This window comes from Vairimorpha ceranae (assembly GCF_000988165.1).
Source record: "Vairimorpha ceranae strain PA08 1199 chromosome Unknown NODE_43, whole genome shotgun sequence".
Taxonomy (NCBI): domain Eukaryota; kingdom Fungi; phylum Microsporidia; family Nosematidae; genus Vairimorpha; species Vairimorpha ceranae.
Genome location: NW_020169338.1, coordinates 1 through 23,280, shown reverse-complemented (window position 1 = coordinate 23,280; position 23,280 = coordinate 1). Strand labels below are relative to the sequence as shown.

At 27.8% G+C, this 23,280-nt stretch overlaps 16 protein-coding genes across 16 annotated transcripts; 9 read left to right on the top strand and 7 right to left on the bottom strand.

The window, feature by feature from the left end:
- Positions 1–99: 99 nt before the first annotated feature.
- Positions 100–2,982, top strand: AAJ76_4300023181 (hypothetical protein; the record flags this gene model as incomplete). Its single annotated transcript, XM_024475633.1, has 1 exon — positions 100–2,982. The coding sequence occupies one exon, from the start codon at positions 100–102 to the stop codon at positions 2,980–2,982; it is 2,883 nt and encodes a 960-aa protein (XP_024330575.1).
- A 196-nt stretch (positions 2,983–3,178) lies between these two features.
- Positions 3,179–3,919, bottom strand: AAJ76_4300019362 (ubiquitin-like protein; the record flags this gene model as incomplete). Its single annotated transcript, XM_024475631.1, has 1 exon — positions 3,179–3,919. The coding sequence occupies one exon, from the start codon at positions 3,917–3,919 to the stop codon at positions 3,179–3,181; it is 741 nt and encodes a 246-aa protein (XP_024330574.1).
- A 542-nt stretch (positions 3,920–4,461) lies between these two features.
- AAJ76_4300018819 (m7 diphosphatase-like protein) lies at positions 4,462–5,226 on the top strand (the record flags this gene model as incomplete). Its single annotated transcript, XM_024475630.1, has 1 exon — positions 4,462–5,226. One exon carries the CDS (start codon positions 4,462–4,464, stop codon positions 5,224–5,226), a length of 765 nt encoding a protein of 254 aa, XP_024330573.1.
- A 56-nt stretch (positions 5,227–5,282) lies between these two features.
- On the bottom strand, positions 5,283–7,184 carry AAJ76_4300016097 (dynamin-like vacuolar protein sorting protein; the record flags this gene model as incomplete). The annotated part of the gene is made up of 1 exon (XM_024475628.1): positions 5,283–7,184. The coding sequence occupies one exon, from the start codon at positions 7,182–7,184 to the stop codon at positions 5,283–5,285; it is 1,902 nt and encodes a 633-aa protein (XP_024330572.1).
- Positions 7,185–7,373: 189 nt separating this feature from the next.
- On the bottom strand, positions 7,374–7,844 carry AAJ76_4300015437 (hypothetical protein; the record flags this gene model as incomplete). Its single annotated transcript, XM_024475627.1, has 1 exon — positions 7,374–7,844. The coding sequence occupies one exon, from the start codon at positions 7,842–7,844 to the stop codon at positions 7,374–7,376; it is 471 nt and encodes a 156-aa protein (XP_024330571.1).
- Positions 7,845–8,086: 242 nt separating this feature from the next.
- On the top strand, positions 8,087–9,328 carry AAJ76_4300015194 (enolase; the record flags this gene model as incomplete). Its single annotated transcript, XM_024475626.1, has 1 exon — positions 8,087–9,328. The coding sequence occupies one exon, from the start codon at positions 8,087–8,089 to the stop codon at positions 9,326–9,328; it is 1,242 nt and encodes a 413-aa protein (XP_024330570.1).
- A 477-nt stretch (positions 9,329–9,805) lies between these two features.
- AAJ76_4300012768 (ribonuclease hii) lies at positions 9,806–10,513 on the bottom strand (the record flags this gene model as incomplete). The annotated part of the gene is made up of 1 exon (XM_024475624.1): positions 9,806–10,513. The coding sequence occupies one exon, from the start codon at positions 10,511–10,513 to the stop codon at positions 9,806–9,808; it is 708 nt and encodes a 235-aa protein (XP_024330569.1).
- Positions 10,514–13,372: 2,859 nt separating this feature from the next.
- Positions 13,373–13,693, top strand: AAJ76_430009908 (hypothetical protein; the record flags this gene model as incomplete). The annotated part of the gene is made up of 1 exon (XM_024475643.1): positions 13,373–13,693. One exon carries the CDS (start codon positions 13,373–13,375, stop codon positions 13,691–13,693), a length of 321 nt encoding a protein of 106 aa, XP_024330568.1.
- A 1,261-nt stretch (positions 13,694–14,954) lies between these two features.
- AAJ76_430008075 (putative transposase-like protein) lies at positions 14,955–15,206 on the bottom strand (the record flags this gene model as incomplete). The annotated part of the gene is made up of 1 exon (XM_024475642.1): positions 14,955–15,206. The coding sequence occupies one exon, from the start codon at positions 15,204–15,206 to the stop codon at positions 14,955–14,957; it is 252 nt and encodes an 83-aa protein (XP_024330567.1).
- Positions 15,207–18,471: 3,265 nt separating this feature from the next.
- AAJ76_430004809 (pol polyprotein) lies at positions 18,472–18,762 on the top strand (the record flags this gene model as incomplete). Its single annotated transcript, XM_024475641.1, has 1 exon — positions 18,472–18,762. The coding sequence occupies one exon, from the start codon at positions 18,472–18,474 to the stop codon at positions 18,760–18,762; it is 291 nt and encodes a 96-aa protein (XP_024330566.1).
- Positions 18,763–19,223: 461 nt separating this feature from the next.
- Positions 19,224–19,484, top strand: AAJ76_430004057 (hypothetical protein; the record flags this gene model as incomplete). The annotated part of the gene is made up of 1 exon (XM_024475640.1): positions 19,224–19,484. One exon carries the CDS (start codon positions 19,224–19,226, stop codon positions 19,482–19,484), a length of 261 nt encoding a protein of 86 aa, XP_024330565.1.
- A 305-nt stretch (positions 19,485–19,789) lies between these two features.
- On the top strand, positions 19,790–20,119 carry AAJ76_430003491 (hypothetical protein; the record flags this gene model as incomplete). Its single annotated transcript, XM_024475639.1, has 1 exon — positions 19,790–20,119. One exon carries the CDS (start codon positions 19,790–19,792, stop codon positions 20,117–20,119), a length of 330 nt encoding a protein of 109 aa, XP_024330564.1.
- Positions 20,120–20,143: 24 nt separating this feature from the next.
- On the top strand, positions 20,144–20,599 carry AAJ76_430003137 (hypothetical protein; the record flags this gene model as incomplete). Its single annotated transcript, XM_024475637.1, has 1 exon — positions 20,144–20,599. The coding sequence occupies one exon, from the start codon at positions 20,144–20,146 to the stop codon at positions 20,597–20,599; it is 456 nt and encodes a 151-aa protein (XP_024330563.1).
- Positions 20,600–20,939: 340 nt separating this feature from the next.
- Positions 20,940–21,170, bottom strand: AAJ76_430002111 (hypothetical protein; the record flags this gene model as incomplete). Its single annotated transcript, XM_024475632.1, has 1 exon — positions 20,940–21,170. One exon carries the CDS (start codon positions 21,168–21,170, stop codon positions 20,940–20,942), a length of 231 nt encoding a protein of 76 aa, XP_024330562.1.
- A 461-nt stretch (positions 21,171–21,631) lies between these two features.
- AAJ76_430001314 (hypothetical protein) lies at positions 21,632–21,967 on the bottom strand (the record flags this gene model as incomplete). The annotated part of the gene is made up of 1 exon (XM_024475625.1): positions 21,632–21,967. One exon carries the CDS (start codon positions 21,965–21,967, stop codon positions 21,632–21,634), a length of 336 nt encoding a protein of 111 aa, XP_024330561.1.
- Positions 21,968–23,095: 1,128 nt separating this feature from the next.
- Positions 23,096–23,280, top strand: AAJ76_43000185 (hypothetical protein; the record flags this gene model as incomplete). Its single annotated transcript, XM_024475629.1, has 1 exon — positions 23,096–23,280. A coding segment is annotated over one exon (185 nt), but the record flags the coding sequence as incomplete, so codon positions are not given.

Sequence of the window (23,280 nt, the reverse complement as noted above, 5' to 3'; positions counted from 1 at the left end):
AAAATTTTTATGGAAGTTTACTAGAAAATAGGGCTTTTAACAGTTTGTTTGTTGCATAAATTTAAACTATAAATTATTTTTTTATTTTTATGCCCATAAATGGAAAAGAAAGAAGAATTGAAAAAAAATATAATTAACGTTCATCAGCGATTAGGTACAGATACATGTATTACTGCAGAAGAAATGGATACACAAAGACTGAATACAATTACTTATGACTATCTTTGTAGATTAGAAGAAGCAAAAAATTGGATTGGTGAAATTACAGTTCTGCCTGAATCTTTTGAAGAATTTGAGGAAGAGATGAGGAAAGGTGTTTTTCTTGCAGAAGTGGCTAAGCATTATTCTCCTGTTAGTGTGGGTTCTATTTTTATAGATAATACACTGCAATATAGACATACTGATAACATTAACTTTTTTTTAAAAAGTCTTAAGGATATTGGACTACCTAAATATTTTTATTTTGAAGTAATTGATTTATATGAGAAGAAAAATTTTCCAAAGGTTGTCTATTGTATCCACGCCTTAGCACACTATTTAAGAGATAAAGGTATGACTGGTGGAATTGTTAGTGCTGCAGGAAAGGTATTTAAATCTGAAGACATAGAAAGAATGGATAGTGAATTATTAAATGTTAAAATGCCAAGATTTGATAATATACAAAAGGATATTGCTAGTCACAAAGACTCAGATGAAGAAGAAGATTTAGAAGTTGTGAAAAATAAAATAAGGACAGAACTCTTAGAAGAAGAAAATTTAATTATTGAAAATATTCAAAGGGATGAAGAACAATCTAAAAATATAAATTTATCTTTTAATGATAAGATATGTTTAAAATTTAAATCATTTCTGTATGCGAAAGCCTTTGATGATATTTATTATCACACCAATGTGTCTGTTTATGATATTAGAAAGTTTATGTTTATATTTTTTAGAAAATCGCAAGAAATGGTTAAGGAAAAATCTATTGATGATTTTCATACTAAAATTAATGATAAATTGAAAGAAATTTACCGTAAAGAGGTTTATCTTGAAGATATTGAATCTAGAATACGACTTATGATTAAAAATAAATTGGATCTTTACAAAATTACTTACAAGAAATCTGTTGATGAAAATTTTAACTTGAAACCAATACAATCACTTTTACAATATTTACAAACCAATCCTGATGTATTATCTAATTTACTTTTTAAAGTTGAAGATAAAGAGAATTTTATTAGTACTGTCATATTACCTCTTTTTAACAATGTTTATGGAAAGAAAGAAGAATTTTTATTTATTAAGTTAGTAATGGAAGTACATTTGCAGTATAGATTATCTAATATTGAAAATGTTGACATGAGCTTGCAAACTTTTAACGATGTCAGTTATCGCATGATGGTAAATTATTTTAGAATATCTAAAGAAGGAGAATATTTTAAACAAGCATTATTTTCTATTGTTAAAAATTTAGAAAATGTTGAAATTGAATGCAATCCTACGGAAATTTACAAGCAGTTATTTAATACTGTAAAAAGTCTTGATGAAGCATTAGAAAACAAAAGAGTTATGGAATTATATCAAACACGTCTAAGTGTATTGAGAGGAGTTTTAAAATCTATATTTGATTTTATACAAAATAATGTAAATAATATTCCTTTTATATTGAGATATTATTTAAAAGAAACAGGAACAGAATTTTTTTTAAAAGATTTTATATATCCTTTTATTCTTGCTGGTGATGTATTTGACTCGAGATTTAAAATTTCCTCGGCTGTACGAAACAAAGCTTATAAATTAATAAATTTAATTTCTTGGTTTATAAGTAAGTTTAGTGCAGAAAATGATATTAATGTGATTTCTGAGGATATGACTGTTTATCTACCAATTTATGATTTTCTTAAAGAAACATGCAATAAGTATTGTAACACTCTTGAGTTAATAACAAAAGTACAATCATTAGAATATTACTTTCAATTAGAATCTCTTGATGAGTTGGTGCGAGTTCAGAAATCTATGATTTATTTACCAGTTCGTGTTGTAAATGGAATTATTTCAGTTGTATTTGAAAATCAAGACTTATTTACTTCAGACTTACTAGCAGATTTAGAATCTATATCTGAAGATGAAAATGTTATATTAACATTTAGTTTTTTGAATTCTGATTGGGTTAATCAAGTAGATGGCAGAGAACTAGCAGTTGATAATTATATTAAAAAAACTAAGAAGAATCTTCTTGTACTAATTAAAATATGCAAAGGAAGAAATGTTTTAGAACTAATTTTAGGAAATACTACTGAAGAGGAAAGAATGTTGTATGAACAAGAAGTTCAAATGTTAAATGTTCCTTCAGAAAATTACATTGAATTTGATAACATTGAAGACTTGAAAGATGGTCTTCGTGAAGATTTGAAATTTTTAGAAGAAAAAGGAATTGTCAGTAAATCTAACTTGTATTCTGAGATATTAGGCTTATTAGCTCAAGATATTATATCCTTAAGATTTTTCTCTTTAGAAAGAAGTAGAGAATTAAAGCTTAACGAATTGACTTATAATAATTTATTGACAAAGGAGGACTATTTAGATGCTAAAATTATAGAATATGATGATTATATTGATTCTTATTGTAGCAGAATGGCTATTAAAAAGGTTAGATATGATTCTAATAGTCTTATTGTTAAATTAAGTAAAGAGAGTATATATGGATCCTATTGTTTTACTGCTACGGAATTATTAAAAAGGAAGGTTCTTGATCAAATGTTTGAAATTCCTGATTTACGAGATGTTTATTTTATAATAACGAGTGATAAACCACTTATGTTTGGTCTTGAGGTATACATTAATGACTTATTAATTTCTAGTCCTTACAATTTCAGATTTGAAGATGTTTTAGCGCTAAAAAAATTCAAAAACAATTCTTTCGCCATTCCCGATATTTGTAGTTTTAATACTGAAAATTTTATACAACTTTTAAATGAGAAGTATTTGATTTCTAATTAAAATTTATTATTTTATTAAAAAAGCATATAACTTGTTCAAAACTACAAGAACTCTATATTTTTAAAAATGCTTTGTTTTTAACTATAAAAATTCTATATTTTTAAAATGCTTTGTTTTTAACTATAAAAATTCTATATTTTTAAAAATGCTTTATTTTTAAAGTGTAATTTTTTAATTTACATATTTTTTGTAAAAATTATTCATTTTTATTTTTTAAATGTTCTATTGTTTCAACTACATCTCCATGACATGCTACTAGTGCAGATAAATTATTTTTAGGATTTTCAAATCCCATTGCTCTTAAAAGTGCTAGTTCTTCTCTGTATTTTAACAATAAATTTTGCTTATTAAACTTTCCAGGCAAGGGTTCTGTAATGGGTGTCTTTATCATTCCACCTTCTTTATAAGATTTATTTCTTAAGCTGTCGGTAAAAGCACCAAGCATTGGGTCCTGTACATCTTTCATCATAGAATTTATCATATTAAATCCTCCAGGCATATTTTCTAATCTAGAAACAGTTAAATCAAAATTTTTCATCTGTTCTTTTAAATAATTTGGATCTGTGCTCATGTTTACCATTTCTTCCTGGAAACTAGAACTATTCATCATAGCTTGTAACTGTGGGTTATCTTCCATTTGTTCTTTCATTTGTGGCATCATCTCCAACATTGACTTCATGTGTTGAGGATTAAAAAGTCCAATATTTTTTTGTTTTTCTTCTCTTAAAAATATAATAGAATCTTCTTTTATGTCAAAAGATTCTATTGGTTTTTTATCATCTGTCAAATATTTCTCATTATAGTACAGTATCTGACTCTTAGGATCTACATGTACAATGTTATATATTTTATCTTTTAGATTTGCTACTGTATCTGTTTTATTAATCTCTAGAGTGTAATTAGTTGTATGATGTCTTATAATTATTCTAATTTTCATTGTTTAGTGAGGCCCTTAAAGATAAATTTATATTTAAAAAATAAGATGATTGGTTTATTCAAATATAAAAATTTTAAGGAGATTAGTAAATAATAATTTGTATTTTAAGAATTGTAATATTATTTTAATATCTTAACTGTTTTATAAATTTTATGTTTTGTAAATATTTTCTGTGGTACAACAAGGCAGTTTAATAACAAACAGACTGATTTAAGTACTTAATAAGCAATTATATTTTTTAAATTTGTAAAATATAAAAAATATTTTCATAGAACGCAAGTGATAGAAAAAAAGAGATTGTTTTATTATTGCATGGGATACTTATAGTAATTAATATTTAAATTTAAAAATTTACTAACAAAAAAGTATTTTTTTGATTTATTATCCTCATTATTTTTTAAAAAATTTATTCTTTTTTATACCGAAAAAATTAAAATGTTTGGTTTCTTTAAATTTGTTAATTAAAAGCCTTGACAGCTTTATATTTAATCTAAGATATGTTGTTGAACATTAATTGTTAATCTTAAATTTTTACCCCTAAAATGATAAAACAGTTTAAAGTGGATGCTGTCACTTTGGAGTCTGAAAATGTAGTTTATACAGGAACAATAAAGAATGAACCAGCTATTTGTATTTTCCCTAAAAAATCGGTTCTGCAAGATGAATTTTTAGACGTTATTAAGGAAGATGTAGAACTTAAACTACATAACGATATTTATTACGCTTACACTGTAAAAGCTAAGGTAGATCTAAAATTTCGTTTAATTTGGCCAGCCACTCAGAAATATTTCGTCAAATACACTTCAAAAATGGAATTTTGTAAGGAAACGTACGATGATTACATCGCGAAAAGGACAAATGAACCTGTTGTATGGATTGAAAATATTTTATCTGGAAAAGAAGAAAAATTTAGATACTACGAGGATGATAAATTTATACTTATGCCTAACTACAAATGGACAGAACTTTCTACAGATGATATTCAACTTCTATTAGTATTCAAAGATGCTAATCTTAGATCTATAAGAGACATTTCAGATGTTACTCTTTTAGAAGAAGCACGTTCAGTTATTATTGATCAACTAAAACATTTTAAATTGGAATATAAAGATGTTATATTGTTTTTTCATTATAAGCCTACTTATGAACATTTACATTTACATATAGTACATGTAAACCTAGGTCAAACAGCTTCCTTATCTGTAATAAGAGCAAGACTATTGGAAGATGTAATTTATAATCTAAAATTAGATATAAATTACTATAAAAGAGATATTTGGCATTCTCAAAAAAAATCAATAAAATAATATTAATTAAAAAAAATTATTTAATTGTTACAGCTTTTAAAAAGTAAGTAAATTTATTATAACGAACATATTAAATCATACGCTTGTTTAAGTGCCTTAATAGTTGTTTTTAACTTTACCCTTTTATTAACTACCTCCGAAGATTCTGACATCACTTCGTCTAAATTGGGTTTTTCGTAAATTTCGAGAAACAAACGCTCTTGAATTTTATTCTCTGATTTATTTACAAGCTCGTGCATTATAGCTTTAGGTACCTGATCAATTACTATCTTTTTTATTATATCAAAATAGGAAACTACCATTGATTTAATAATTCCTATTTCTACGCTTTCTTGATAAGACGTTTTTCCGTGTAGTTTTAGTACAGAAGGAATAGAGTCAAGTGTTACTTTCTTATCCATATCTTTATAAAAATCAATCCTTTCAGTTTTCATTAAATCAATATTGTGTCCTTCGTAATTATTCATCATTATATCAGACCATCTCAAAAAATCAGGATGTCTAGTCGTAATATAAGAAATATTCCACTCTATAAATGAATCAACAAGCTTGGTAGTAGATTCTGCATTCTCTTTAAACATTTTTATTAGTGATGTAGATATCATATCATTCAATGCTGGATATCTTGATACTACACTAGAACCTACTATTGTATTAATTATACGCACCAATTCGTTAAAAATTATCGTTATTAATTTAATGGAGTGGGGTTTTAATAATTTTATCGACGATTTGGCTAATTGTTCAAACGCAGTGTGCGAAAATAAAATATTGGATGATGATCCATTAGAATTGTAGAGCAGAGCTCGTATTTCTTCATCATTAAAATTTTCTAAAGGATCTATAAGATTTACAAAACTTGCAAAATGACTATTAAATGTATAATTAATCCTTGCGCCACCTATTAGTTCATTATTTTTAGAGTCAAAGTTGCCTTTTAAGGTATTATTAAACTTCTTTGATACATCATTAATAATTTTCATTAATTGTTCTCTTGGTGATAAATTTACGCATCCCAAATCATCTAAACTTTTCTGTAATTCAAGTATTGAACTATTAATATTTTCTTGTAACTCAGGTAAACAGTATTTAATGTGTTCATGAAGAATAGTATGAAGTTTAGATACTAAAAATTTTGTACCACAATAATTCTTATTCTTTTTATAAGCCGGGTGATTCTCAAAAAATGACATTTCATCTACTAAAGCAGTCATAATATCCTTTTTCTTATCTATATCTGACTGTCCTCTGTTTACTACGGGCACAAACCCAAGATTTAATTTAATCAACCTACCTGCCAATATATCAATAACGTCTGTTCCTTGGTCCATTAGATCAATTTTAGTAAGTACGCCGATAGTTCTTTCATAACTAGGATCAACTTCTCTGGCTAGTTGCAATGCATCAGAATTCGATATATCTGCATTGGCTGCAGATACTGCTAAAATTAAGGCATTTTTATTTGACACATATTTTTTACACATTTCATATATTTTTGAACAAATATCCTTTGGTTGATTATTTGTCGGTACTCTTACAAGACCTGGCAAATCTACTAGGGTTAGTGTCAAAACTTTACTTGAATAAAATTTAAGGGTAATTGGAATATTAGAAACATCGTTTTTTGATTTTAGAATTCGCTGTGTCTCATTTAAAATTTCATTTTTTACTTCTTCAAAATTAAAAAACTTTTTTTTTGGTAAATGATTAAAAATTGCATAATCTTCTGAACGATTGTAAATCAACTGTAAAACAAGAGGTCTTTTTGTAACTATTCCTGTTCCTCTAGGTAAAATATCTCGACCAATAATATTTTCTAATACACTTGACTTACCTGAACTTTGACTGCCGATAACCACTATTTGTGGTAGTTCTATATTATTCTGTATATTCGTTTCATTGCAAATATCTTGTAGTTCATTTATTTTTTCTATTAATAAATCCATATAACTTGTCATAAAATTTTTTATTTTGTATTTTTTATAATTTGTTTTTATTGTTTCACATGTGTTACAAAATATAATACTAAAGTTAGAGTTGTATAATTACACGTTTTTAAGACATTTAAGTCAAAAAATGTAGATAAATATTGATAATAATTAAATCTAAAACAAAGTTTCAATTTTTTATTGTTTTATATAAAAAATTTATACCGATGTAAATCCGCTAGTAAATGCTCCTATTTTTTCTTGTGCCTGCAATAGACTGAAATTTGATGGTATTGTAACATCAAATATTAAGAAACTTCTTAAAATAAATATATTAAAAATCAATATTATTTTTAATATAATAGATAAGATATTAGCAATCAGGAATATTATAAGGAGTACAAAAAATATGTATAATTTTATGTTTATAAACATTAGTAATATGGTTATGGTAGAATAAGCCAATCCTACTATAAGTCCGATGAATGACCAGTAAATCGCGTTTCTATTAAATTTTTGAAATATTACTTTGTACAAGGGTATTTTTGCAGCGAATACTAACAGTGTAAAAATATATGTACAATACGAAGGCATGACTGTCCAATATAGTAATATGTAAAAAGTAAATAAATCTAAGAGGGCAGAAGAAATAAATAAGATTTTTGAAATCGAAAACGACGGAACGTACATTATAAAGAAAAAAAAATACTAGCTTAAATTTCTCCTAAAATTAAAGGGTTTTAGTAAAAAGGATACAAAAAATAATAAGCATTCGTCATTTAAAAGAAAATAAATGATATAAGACTATACATTATAATATTACAAAATAATTTCGTTAATTTTAAAATAAAAGATTAATTTTATTTGTTTACAATTTATTTTAGTTTTATTGGTTGTTTAATTTATTTATAAAATTAATTTTCTAATACAAAATGAAAATAAAAGATCTAGTGTTTAAAAGTCGAACTATACTAGACAGTAGAGGAAATCCGACCTCTGAGGTGGATATTTTGTACAACGATCATCTTTTTAGATCATCGTGTCCAGCTGGTGCATCTGTCGGATCAAAAGAATGTGTTGTCATAACTGATAAAAGAACAAAATACAAGGGTAAAAGTATTGATGATGTACATCACATAATAAGAGATGTGATAATCCCGCATTTAAAAAATTCCGAAGTTAGTTTACTTGATTCACAAAAAATAGACGATGCGATGTTAGAAATAGATAGATCTTATAACAAACAAAATGTGGGTGTAAATAGTATTCTTCCACTTTCCATAAGTTTTTGCAAGTTATCAGCTTTTTTAAATAAATTAAAAGTATATAATTATATCAGTAAAATTTATGAAAGTAAACCAAGTATTCCAGTTCCCCATTTTAACATTTTAAATGGAGGTGTGCATTCTGGAAATAATTTTTCTATTCAAGAAATAATGATTGTTTTTGATACAGGCCATATTGAAAAAGATATTGAGAATGCTAGCGTCTTCTACCAAGAACTTAAAAGAACAATTACTGAACAATATGGCAGTCAATATACTAGTGTAGGGGATGAGGGCGGATTTGCACCGCCGATAAAAGATATGGATGAAGTCATTAGGCTTCTTGAAAAAACCGGTACTGCTTGTAATATTATTGAATATAAAATAGCATTAGATATAGCTGCTAATAGTTTTTATAAAGAAAATAAGTACATTTTAAATGGGAAAAGTTTATCCTCCGATGAACTTTGTACTTTTTATTTAGATTTACTTAAAAAGTATCCTAAAATTTATAGTATAGAAGATCCGTTTTCAGAGGATGATATTGCTGGATGGGAAAAATTTTCAAAAGAAGCGCCTTCTAATTTAAATATTGTAGGTGATGATCTCACAGTTACAAATCCTAGTCTTGTAAAAATGGCAGGAGAGAAAGAGTTGTGCAATGTTTTACTGGTGAAGCCTAATCAAATTGGTTCTGTTAGTGAGACGATTGAGGCAGTTAAATTAGCCAGAAGTTACGGTATGAAGATAATGGTTTCACATAGAAGTGGTGAAACAGAAGACAATTTTATTAGTGATTTTTCTGTCGGCATTGGTGCCGATTACATCAAATCAGGAGCTCCATGTAGAGGTGAAAGAGTTTCAAAGTATAATCAGTTATTAAGAATCAGTGAAGATTTTAAACAATAAAATAAATATTTTGCCATTAGTTTATTGAAAAAAAATTTAATTTGTTTTAATCATAAAAAAGTGAGAAATCACAATAATTACCTATACTCAAATAAATTGATCATTTTTAAGAGTACAGTTATTTTAATTTATTTAAACACCTGCAAAAAAAGATATAAATAAAACCTGTCAACTAATCATTATTAACTGATGTATTTTATTAAAAAAATGTTTAATTTTATGTATAAACTAATACAAGCAAAAATATTCGATTCTTTTTGATATGACCTTAATAAATTCAATGTTGTGTTTTTAGCGTTTAACTATGACTAAAATATGAGTGAAGACAAAACCGTTTACAAAACAAGATTAAGTAAAAAAAGCAAACGGCCTTCTAACAAATTCATGTTCTTTTTTAAGTTATAATTTAAGATCTGAATTTTTTTATTTTAAATTAATGCCTCATTTAACTTTAACAAAAAAATTCTTTCTTTTACTTTAGTAAGCGTGTACATAGAATCCACTTAGCCTCCCTGTAAACTTCTTCGATTTATTGTAACCTAAAATATTCTTTGCCGTATTCCAAGTGTATCGTACAGATTTTCCCCAGCCAAAAATATAATTAACTTCTTTTGTCAGCCACTTTTTTGTAACAGGATCACTTGGATATCCCGAACCAAAACTAATATTAAATTTACTTAGCAAATCATCTCTTGTAACTTTTGCAACTATACTGGCACCCGACACAACAGGATATTTACTATCTGCCTTAGACTCGACAGTACATTTATGCTTTATATTTAATTCTAAAAATTTTTTTAATTTATCACAGGTACCAATCGCATCTATAAATATTCCTTCAATATTAGTATATGCATTACATACAAGTTTTAAAAGATTTAATACTGTATTCCACGATATATCGTTTAGATTTACGTTAGATAACATTTTCGTGGTAATGTAAGAGGGATGAAGGGCGGTGTACGCATAATTATAATCTTTAAGGGTGACGAAGATATCATTTCTCATTTTTTCAGTTAACATTTTAGAATCTTTTAAATTTTTAGGAACATTGTCAACTTCAAAAACCATAACACAATAAACCATATATCCGATAACAGGTCCTCTACCAGCTTCATCTACTCCAACTATAACTCTTTTATCAGACTTTTTTAAACTTGAAAATGACAGATTTTGTGACTCCATAAGGGTTTAAAAATCAAATAAAGAAAAGTAAAATTATTTTACAACTGAAATAGCAAAATACTATTTATCTATAATTTTAACTTATTTTTTATATAAAATTTAAATAATTGCAATAATATATTTGTTAGTGTTATAATAGCATGTATTTTTTATAAATATTTGAATAGTAGTTACTGTGGTATTAAGACCACATAAATTTTTTATTTTTGGCCAATCAAAAATGTGATTGAATTTTTAAAAAAATTTTTTCTATAAATAAAAATTTTAAAAGAAAAACAAGATAAAATTAAAATTAGGGCTATCAGAAAAGTAAGAATAATTATAATAAACTTAATTCAATCAAAAACAATTTTAATATTAATACTTAACCTTACGCAAACATTTTAGAGTATTTTCTAGCACGGAGAGATTGCCTGTGGAATTTACTACAGTTACATATTAAATCAATCATAAGATCATACATTAATTCTATGTACAATACTAGTATTATTTATTACAATAGTATAAATTTTAAAAATCAATTATCAATGTTTTAAATAAAAAAAATGTAAATACGAAAGTTGAAATATTTATTTAAAAATAATCACTGGTTTCGACATTCAATTAAATATTTGTTAAAAATTTTACGATTTATTTTATTAAATTGAAAATACAATTTTAGATTATTAATTTGATAAGTTGATATTGTGAAATTTTCTAAAATTGTCTTTATATTTAAATAAGTTTTACCCTTCACGAAAGGAGAAGCAACCTGTATGAACTATACTAACGAAAATCACAATAAGAGAAATAAATCACTTAATTATAGTAGACAAGGCCATCAAGAGCCTATTTTTAAAAACATTTTAGTAATATCATTTTCAGAATGGAACATTCCCTGTTAAATACGTCAAATATGTTAATGCATTTTTATATACAAAAAAATAATTACTAAATATAAATTGTCTTTGACTATACGTTTAATTTTTAAGAAACAATAGTGGAACTAATAGTAAAGAAAATAATTATATTTTTATAATTAACATCAACTTAAGATATTATACCAAAAATTTTAATTTTCTAATAATATTATTTTAGTAGATTGAAACAAAAGAGAAATAACGCCTTATTATCGATACTTAAATTTAAAGTAAGAAATTCAAGATTTGAAAGAGAAGGTGTAAGCTGTTGATTTATGAATAGAAATAAGATAATGGATGCGTATTTAAATTTAGAGATATTTTTATGTTAGCATTACTACACCTTTTAAGATACCACTTTTATTCTGTTTTCATAAACATGCTAGTTACTGCAGAACAAAGAAAAAATTAAATTTAAATAAATTTGGAGAAAATGCCGATTTTAAGTATTTTTTATATAATCAAACATTTTAAATTTTAACTTTAAAAATTATAAAATTAAAAGAATAGAAAAATTTGGAAGAACTTACAGAAAGCATATACAAAAATAAAAATTGTATAAAATGTGGTTATTTTATATTACCATATAAGCAAAAAAATAAACCAGTTTGTACTTTTTTGCTTATAAAAGAAGATTTTACTTCTATGAAAGCTCAATTTTTGAAAACAATAATTAAAATTCTTGATTTGTGGCTTAATTATGTATGTGCCAATATATTTAATATAGAAAAAATATCAAATTTTTTTAAATAAACTTTTAATTGGACATTAAAAAATAAGAAACCTAAATGCTTTTAAAAATAATAATTCTATTGTAGAAGTAGACTTGGAAAAAAAAAGTTAAATGAAGGATACCCTGTGGTGGGTGTGTGGATTGTTGGTGCGGTGAGTAGAGCCGACAGACACGTTTTTTACAACCCGTGGGTAAGAAAAATAAAGAAACTTCAACAACCTTTTGTACCAAATATATTGTAATGCTTCTACAACTTCACTGACTGCTGTAAAAGGTTATTCTAATTTTTCTTAACATTTTATTTACATAAGACAGTAAATCATTCTGTTAATTCTGTTGATATGCAGGCAAGAACTCACACAAATATTATTGAAGGAAACTGGAATTCTGTAAAACTGACAGTTCTTTATAGATGTAGAACATTAAGACTGGTTAAAATTTCTTTAAAATAAAAATAAAAAAGAGTAATATTTAAATTGTCTGTAAAATTTATTTCTTTCATTTGTCAAATTTACTGTTTTTTTACTTTTTAATAAGCAAACATTGCTTTACTATTTTGTATTTGTGTTAATATATTAAAAAGTTGGGGTTATAATTTAAAATTATATCAAAAAATACACAAATTCACCATTTTAACCAATAAATTTTATTGTATAATTGTTACATTCTTGGACACAATGTAAAACTCCTATTATTAATTAAATATTTACTCTGTTTTAATACCTATTGTATATTTTTGTCTATGTCCCTAATTTTTGCAACAAAAAAGCCAATTTCTTTGTTTACATAATTTTATTTATCGTTACATTTAAAATAATTTTATGTTAAAATTTCAATATCAACTAAAATCTTTTACATATTGCCTATGGATTCGATCAATCAAAAAATTTAAACATATAACAATAGGTCCAAACTAAACATCAAATGTTGTGTTCAACAGGTTGATTTACTGAATAACGTTTATTTATTTATTTATTTTTCATCCCCTTCTCGCTTTTCGCATATTTATGTAAATATGCAAAATTTCGTTTCAGAGTGAGACCAGCCGGTTTTACATTCTAAAACGGTCTCAGGAATGATTTTATTGTTGTGCTTCATAAACGCTAATAATCAAGTATTAACTTTTCTAAAAATTAAAAAAATACTTACTGTTGTATATTTTAATTTTAATATGCTATTATTTTACAATGTTTTATAGAAAATATATTTAATATTAAACAACCCTTAATGATCCAAAATACTTCTTTTTCTGACTTATATATCAATGCAATATTAAAATATTACAATACAAAAGATTTTAAAAGGTTAAAAGGCTTTATCAAAAAAATAAGTTTACGTATAAAACACCAGGTTCTTGAACATCTAAGAGAAGTAAATTTAGTAATGGATTTTAATGAAAAGGTTAAATGGTTTACAAAATATTATTTAGGAAAAGAAATAACTGTTAAGAATGATATATTAGATCTACAAAATATTTTTATGTTACCATACGAAACAACCAATGTTATAATTTATACACTTTGCTTCGAGATTTTTAACAAAAAATAAACAAATTTTTATTTATACTGGATTTAATTTATACTAAATTACATTTAATATTGTTTGATATAACATGAATTAATTTATTTTCTACTTAAAGTGGGACAATAATTTTTTCTTTATTTTAATAAAATTTGTTGTAAAAATTACTTTGTATTTATACATAAGATAAAACCAAAAATTGAATAATTAATGAAAAATGTCATATCAGCAGGAACATTGTTTTTAAAGATAATGTTTACGATACTATTGTCGCTGCCATATTTATATCACGTTGTAAAGTTAATCTTTGACATAGAAACAGTTATAATGTATACATAAAATTGATAATCATTTTAAAATGAGCTTAACTTGTTATTTTATTTAAACTATTTATCTTTCAGATAATGTTTAATTTACTCTCTATTGTAAGAATAGATTTGCATGCCTTTGAAAGAGAAGAAGTTATTTAGTTATTATTAACAACACATTTTCTACTAGATTTTAAACTCGAGAACAAAAAAAAGTGTTAGAAAAAAGGCAAAAAAAATCATACCGTAGAAAACGTCAGAATTTAAGTTCGGTAATGATTGATGTATAAAATTTTTTACTTTAGAATAGGAGGGATTTAAAAGAAATTTAATCAAATTGATCCATGTCGGTAATAGTCATGCAGGTCGAGACAAACCATATAATTTACGTAAGTATGGTATAATTACCACATAGATGGTTTGATTATTATTTGAAACTTGCAATAAAAGTAACAAATAATCCTTTGTGTTTAATGTATTTGTTAATTTATTCCAAAGCTTAAAAATATAAAGGTTAAAGCACCTCAAATTTGCAATTTTTTTGACTACCCTCGTTTTTAAATTTTTTATCCCTTATTTTTAAAATGCTGCACACATAAGAAGAACTAGAAAAAAAATTAAAATAAAATGATTTTTTTTATTTAAATTTTTTTTCTGGTTCTTCTTCAATATTTTTTTAATTAATTGGTTGTTTACAAATATATCAAATGTAGTTACTTAAAGACACAAGTACTAGAGAGTAAAAGATTCAAAAATATATTTTTTAATATTTATAAGATAGAGAGCAGTACAACAATTCACTTACCTCACTATTTTCATTATTTCGACATAGCATAAATCTAAGTAGATAAATGGTAACAAGCTTTTTTGTTCTGTTTCTAAATGGGATGTTTCTTTTTATAGCATTCCACGTACTTTTAATGGTGTTAGTATGTACGTTTTCTTTCCTGTTCATAAATTCTTTTCTATGATTAACAGTTTTATGAGCAAAAAAAAATATTTTTTAGATCGTTGTATGCTTTCCAGCAATCAGAATAAATAATACTATAAAGATTTATTTGGGCCTTCAGAATATTTTCTAATGTTTCTTTGTTTCTTTTTTCAACAGGTATGAGAAAAATCTTCTTAGTTCTTCTTTCTACACCACCAAAGACCCATACTCTTCCAACGTGATGCCCTCTGTTATATTTTCTTCTTCCAAACTTGCTCTCATCTATCTCAATATATTGCATGTTCCTCCCAATTTAAAAGTGTTAAGATAATAGTCCAGTATGGAACTATAATTAAACATGTAAATTATATCTGTTACCCAGTTTCTTGACAACCCACTTATATTTGTAATAAGTTTATATGGCACGTTATTTAAAAATAAATCAATAATTTTTAAAATTGTAATTATTGAAACTTTCCTATGATAAAACCATGTATTCTTATAAATCGAATATCTATGTTTTTTTATTTTGTTGCAACAAACAACTCTTACATCGGTATAAAAAAAAAATTTTCCCCACATTCGAGACAATTTTTTACTAATATTCTTTCTTTAAAGTTATTCAAAATATTTTCTAGTTCTTCTTCTGTGTGCAGCATTTTAAAAATAAGGGATAAAAAATTTACAAACAAGGGTAGTCAAAAAAATTGTAGGTTTGAGGTGCATTATCCAGTTTTAGATAATAACATTTAAGAAGAAATTGAATCAATAAACATGTTATCTTTAAACGTCAACAGTTTGGCTACAACTCAAAACAAGAAAATATTTAGAAATAACAGGGATGATAATCCAGATGCATATATGGCTTATGTGCAGGGGTGTGCAATAATCAATAGTTGCGGGGAAGAAGAAAAGGTTTTTTTTCGGGGACTATTTGAGTGGTTTGGCCTCCGTATGGGCTGATACAATACCGTAAAATGTCTGTTTTGAAGAGCTTTGTTATGAGTTTTTAAAAATATTTAACAGAGTAAATCTAAAATTATGCACCTTAAAGCACTGGCAGAGACTAAATATGCCGGAGGATCGTTTTTAGCATATCTAGATGCTATAAAAAGACTTGCTAATAATTGTGATATGCCAAAAAATGCTCTTATTATGTTTGTTTTGAATGGGCTTCCAATAAATAACGCAAGTTCTTTGATGATGAAAAATGTATGACAGATTGCCTGGGAAAAAAATTACAATGCTTGTAAAGGGTTCGATTACACCCTGGGTGGCAACGAATACACATCTACTATCCAATGAAAGTATGTCAAGTTAAAAAATCATTCGGATGTTGACATTGTGGAAAGACGGGACATATTTTAAGAGATTGCATTTAGTTAAAGAACCAGAACAAGAAATAAACTCAGCAAATAATCCAGGAAGATGCCGAAAAATTTAATAAAAACAATTTTGTTTATCTTACGTCTTTATCCATTAATAGAGGAAATAGTTTAAAAATAAGGATCATTATCAAGGGAGGTTAATTAATGGACTTATTGACACCGGCGCCGACGTAAATATTGTCGATAAAGACTTAGCAGAAGGAGGAAGTAAGGGGTGTAGATACAAGCTATATTCAGCAAATGTATCTCGACTAAAAACCTAGGTACAGCTGTTATCGAATTTGTAGTGAATGACAAAACTATAAAGGAATCATTTGTGGTTACAGAGATAATAAAAACGCCAATTATTTTAGGGCGCGGGTTTTGTGAAAATGAATACGTTAAAATTGAGGTCGGAAAAAAAGACGGCAATAATAAAAATTGGAAAAGACAAAGCTGAAAAGAAAGTACTTGTAGCGCATTGTTATATAACTAATCTACTACCCATATAGTAAGTTTTATGTATAGCCTAGGTAATGAATTGGAAAAGAAAGCTTCAAAAATAATCAAACATTATATAGAGGAAGGAATCATTAGAGAATCTCACAGTGCATGGCAGGGTCTAATCATTTTGGTAAAGAAGAAAAATAGTAGCCATAGGCTTTGTATAGACTACAAAGGATTAAAAGATATTACGGTAAAGGATATTTATCCAATGCCAAGAGTGGATGAAACTCTTGATGCCTTGGCTGGCTCAAAAATTTTTACAAAGCTGAATACCCTGTCCGACTTTCACCAGATAAATATGCACGAGGAAGATATTGAAAAGACGGCGTTTGGATGCCGGGAAGGGGTGTTTGAACTAGTAAATGCGCCGGCAACGTTCAGCGCACCATGAATAGAATATTCCGAGAATTCGTAGGGATTTTGTATTGGTTTATATGGACGATATTATAATATATAGCAAGAATGCTGAGGAACATAAAAAACATGTAAAAATGGTATTGAGTAGGCTAAAGGAGGCAAAATTGATATTAAATAAAGAAAAATATGAATTTAATAAATCAAAAATTAGCATTTCGAACCATCTAATTAATTTAGATGGTATTGATATAGATCCGAATAGAGTTAAAGCTATTTTGGAGCCAAAGCCGCCGCCTACTAATAAGGAATTTGAAAGCATTTTTAGGAATGGTCAATTAATGTAGCGGGTTTCTAAAAGGAGTTTAATGGGAAACAAAGTATTTGTAGGGCTAATTAAGAAGAACGTGGAAACAAATTTTAAGATCTTAAGTAAAAGTGAAACATACATTTCACCGATTGGAAAAAAAAGTTAGTCTCCGATGTTAAAGCTTTATCCTTACCAGGTCTGCACGGCCCTTTTATATTGACTACAGATGCCAGTGATTTGAGAGTTGGAGCTATTCTCTCACAAATGCAAGGGAAAGAAAAGAAAATAATAAGTTACTTTTCAGAAGTTTACAACAAGGCAAAGCAGAATTACTGTATCACGGAAAAAGAACTTTTAACAGTTATAAAGGCGGCTCAACACATCCGAAGCTATTTGTAAGAAATAGAATTAATCTTAGAACAGATCACAGCGCAATTAAATATCTTTTTACAACTTGTAACATAAAAGGGCGTCTAGCTAGATGGTCATTGCTATTGCAGGAGTTTGATGTGCAGATCGAGTACTTACCAGGGAAAAATAATTCAAGCGATTTTTAAAGCGGAGGTTTTGGCGAAGGGAATCTAGAAGTGCTTTTTGTCGCTTAGGAAGTGGCTAGAGATATTACAAAGGCACATATAGATTCTGGTGGTAGGTCTTGGCGTGCGACCCAATATTTAGGAGAAAAACAAAAAAGTAAGTGGTAAAAGGAAGAATTCATGGATGTCATAAAGTGATGCATCATCTGTCAAAGGTTTTCAAGAAGCCATTTTAAGAGTCAAGTAGTTCCAATTCCTATTAAGAAAGTAAACGAATTGTGGGTGTTAGATTTTGTTGGTCCACTGCCGGACAAGTTCAAAAGTTACAAAAATTTAGTCACATAATAGATCATTGTCCAAAAAGTACATATTGGTGCAGTTAGGTATAAAAAAGCGTCAGAAGTTATAAATTGGCTTTTAGAAGGAATAAAAGCATTAGGAAAACCAACCAAAATTCTTTCTGACAATGGAAAAGAATTTCAGAATTAGAAAATGATGGAAATAGCAAGGAGGTTGGGCATAGATTGGAAATTTAAGGCACCTTATTTTCCCACAATGACTGGGCTAGTTGAAAGATTAAACAGAACATATCTAGAAAAGCTTAAGAAAGTTTTAGAATTCGGGCGCAAGGATTGTTATGGCTGTATTGGTGCGGCAACGAAGGCATACATGTTAAGTTCTAATTGGACTTTGAAATGTTCTCCATCGGAGGTCAATGCTCGTTCGTTAGATCGTAAACATATAAATAAATACAGAGATTTCTTTGCCCAAAATGCAAAATAAAGTTAAAAATTGGCGATCTTGTTTGTTTTAAAGATAGTTCTATTTTTAAACATAGGTTGAGCCCGGATTATAATATAGCTGAAAAAATTATCGGAATTGAATCTGGTGTGGTTACGGTCGTTCTAATAACTGGTAGAAATGATCGTTCAAACTACAAAGACATTAAAGCCGGGTTTTAGTGAAAGGAGGTGTTTGAAGTTATTCGCTTCTTTAAGTCTTATTTTGTTAAAGATCACAACGTTGTAATAGTGGTTTTTTGGTTACTATAGACTGGTTTGAAACTAAGTTTTATATAATAACATTTACGAAGAAATTTAATCAACAAACATGTTATCTTAAACACCAACAATTTAACAACAAAGGCTTATTAAACCAAATAACCATCAAAATTATTTGAAAAAAATATTAAAGGTTTATTTTAGAAGGGCAAAAGATTTAAAAATTTCTAAAAATAATCCCTCATGGATATTACAATAGAACATAAAATTTTTCAATATTTGGATGTGCTAAAAAACTTTCTTATATGCAATAATATTATAAGCTCCTCTATTTCCTGTTTAAGATGTGGCAATTTGTCTAGGTTGTTGCCAATTTCTGCAAGCGGCAGAAGTATAGGTTATAGATGCACAAAGAAAGGATGCCAAAAACGCCTTCCTTTGTTTCATTCTACTCTGCCCTTAACAAAAGTAGCAAGACTATTGTATTGCTTAATATGTGACTGAAATTACTTTCAGTCGACGATATTTTTTAAAATATCTAACGCTACTATTGCAAAGTATAAGTCTTTACTTCCAGTTTGTTACAAAGACTACCTTGAAAAGGGCCCGTTGTGTTGGAAGGATGTGGGATAATTTTTGAAGTTGATGAAAGCGTTTTTTCACGTTTTGGAATTATTAGAAATCTTACAGGCGCCGGTGATACTAGGGATACAATTTGGATATTAGGTGGAATAGACCGAACAAAAAAGAGAAATTTCTTTCTTCGTAGAGTTACTGTTCGTACTATAGGATCATTAATCGCGGCCACGATGCCTAATATCAAAAATGATAGCATTCTATTTACCGACGGACTCCCTTCATATCCGTCTGTTGCAAAAAATTTAAATTTTAGGCACAAAATAGTTAATCATTCTGAAGGTTTTGGGTTAGAAGATGGCATCTATACAAATAACATAGAAGGGTTTTTTGGCCATGTGAAAAGTACTATGAGGAAAGAAAATGGCGTTTTTCGTGACCATATCGACGCCTGGTTAAGTAAGTATACATTTAAGCGAAGGTATACTTTAGGTAAAAGCAATGAAGAATCTTCTGAAGTATATATTGATATTTTGAAGAATTATTTCTATAAAAATTATTAATAATATTTTAATAACCTTTGTTTTATGTTTCTTGACGTTGGCCAAATTTGTGGAGAGGTCGCGCCGACTGGCGCTACTCCATCTTTCCTCTCCCCTCATTATTGCAGAAAATTAAAATATTTATTTAAAAGAATATTGGTTAAAAAAATTAGTTTTGTAAACATTTTACCAATTTATAAAAGGCCATCCTTAGCGTCTTGTTATCGCTATTTTGAATATTTTTTTCCTTTATTTCCATTCATTAAAAAAAAAATTCATTCTCCCTTTATTAATACTGCCACATTTTCGATAAGCATGCTTAAGATGGGACCACAGGCTTTCAATTTGGTTCGTATGTGCTCCTTGAGCATTAACAAACCCAACAGAGTGGTTTACCACTTCATGGCAAGATCCAAATTTAGCAACGGCTTCGGGGTAAGATGGATAACCATCGTTAACAATGATAGATCCGGGCACAACATGTTTTTTGAACATATCTAGTATAGTCGAAACTTTTCTGTTAGAAACAAGCTTTAGAACAAAGTTCCTACAATTTACCTCTTCTACAACCCCTAATAACCATTGTACATTAGTTTGTTGTCTAGAGTACTAGATGGGTTGGGTATTAACTCCCCATTACAGATAGCCGTTTCGTCAAACTGCACCCTAATACCTTCTCCACCTATTTTAACCATTTCTGGCTCTTATTCAGAAATTACTTGCAAAATCAAATCTTTGATTTTAATATAGGTAGTCTCCGAACAATCGCAGAAATCAATCGCCTGAGCTAGGGTATAATCATATACCCAGCAATACATTCCCCTAAGAATTTTTACAAATTCTATATTAAGGGTGACCATTTAACACCCCTTCTTTGGGCTTGGCTTTGATCTTCATGCCCGTCTATATACGTGGCAGCCACCATAATACACATTCTGTTATCACATCTCACACAATTTATTTCTTTTTTTATGATATTAATTTCTAGAAAAAATTCTATTGTCTTGGTATTTTTTATAAAAAATTCTTCACTATATTTAAAACATAAAATTATTTCTTCTAGCTGATCCATAATAAGGGTTAAAAATAACTCTTTTTTACCTTTACCCCATCTTTCCTCCTCCCCCCGAATAACTACGTTCACTTTAAAAAAATTTGTACGTAGTTATTCGGAGGGGGGGACGGAAAGATGGAGTAGCGCCGACCTCTCTATAATCAATCACTAATCGAAAATCCCAGTTTTTCTTTTCTATTAAAAAGGCGGGGCTAAATATGTCCACTTTATCTTTTTTAATAATTTCTTCTTTCAATAGTCTTTCGATTTCTAATCAGGCTCCGTCTCTATATTTGTGAGGTACCGAATAAGTTTTCTTGTGATTTGATTTTGATTTATTTGTAAGTTTAAAGCAAATTGGTTGTACTTTTACTTCTTAAAACCCCCGGCTTATCCTTTTATGCTCTGCTATCTCGTTTTGTACGTGATCTTCGATAACATCCGTTGTCGAGTTCTGTGACCCATTAAAATTTCGTCTGCTAGACATTTATTGACGAATTGTCAAATCCTAAGGTTTCTGTGTCTATTTGGACACTATTTTCCATAAAGCTTAAAATGCAATTGCTATTCATTATAAATTCATTTCCTATAATAACGTCGTATGAACATTTATCTATTACATAATATTTCATATGATGTTCTTTGTTTAAATCTTTAAATTTGAACGTTATTTCGGTTGATTTGTCTACCTTGATTTTTTGATCGTTCACTACTGATATAGTAAGGGACTTGTCGTCTCGAACCATACTGCCCAATGCACTAACAGTTTCTCGTGACATAAAGTTTCCAGTAGCTCCCGCATCTATTAAAGCCATCAACTCATTCTATTGAACGTTTATTTTTAATTTAAAATCCATTTTTTTACTCTTTCCTCTCTCATAACATGCGATTCCTCTTTTTTTCGCCTCACTACCACGTCTCTTTTTTGTGATATCTTCTTTGTTGTTTTTATTCTTGAACCAACAAAAGGCGAAATCGTGTGTGGAACTTTTACATTTTATACACCATTTCTATTATTCTGTGTTCTACTTTTATTTCTTTTCTCTTGCACACATGCAAGAGATCGGACTCTGTCTATTAGATCCCTTTCTAATTTGTTAAACATGTTATCGCTTCCTCTATCTCAAATATTCTTAGGTCTTTGAGTCTTCTTTTTGTGTAAAAACTCAAATTGTTAAAAAAGTATTCCTTTAATCTTCTGTTATGTTCTTCAGGTGTTACATTTTCGATGTTAGCATATTGTGTAAAATTTATCTTTGTTTCTTGATAAAATTCTTGAATGCTTTCAAAATCCTTTTGTCTTATAAATTTAAGCCGGTGAATGAATTCGCTCGAATCCATCTTGTAACCTGCTCTTATATTTAACTGTTTAATTATTTCAGTAGTGTTCTTTTTGTCCAACCCATCTTTTAGATATGAATCTTGAACAACTTCATGTAGGACGATTTTCTGGTCCTCAAAACTTCATTCCAAGCTCTTTGATATAGCTAAGAAATTTTCAATCCATGATTTTATATTTAACTTTTTGCAATTTTTTATAATTAATAGTTTTTTTATTAGTGCTATTTTCGAGCCGGGAATCTTGATTTCGAATTTCATGTAGTGGTGGTTAGCATCCTGCTCTTCCATCTGAGCATTCTTTCTCATTGAATTCAATCTGCCTGAACTCGCTGGTGCTATGTTGTTTTTTAAATAATATTCGATTAAATAAAAAGTATCTATTGATTCCATCATTTTATAATTTCTTTGTATTTATGTTTTAAAGGGGTATTATTTAAATCTCCTTCTAATCTAAAGAAAATTATTGGTTTCATAATACTTCGTTTGTCAGAATGGTAACAAAGAATTATGATTGGTTGTTATGTGCAAGTACATAACAAAAAGCAAAAATAAACTGTGGTGATTTTTGGATTATTTTCATCGATAATTTTTTACCCCTTATAATGGCTGAAAGTCTGGAAAAAAATATTATAAAAAGTAATAAAAGCAATCCCAAGCTGGCATATGAGAACTACTTTTACAATTTTAAGAAAATTTCAGTCGGAAGAATTATGTGGAGATGCAACAAACGAGGAAGTTGCTTAATATTAAAAACAACTTTAAATTATGTGTTTACAGAACTAAGTAT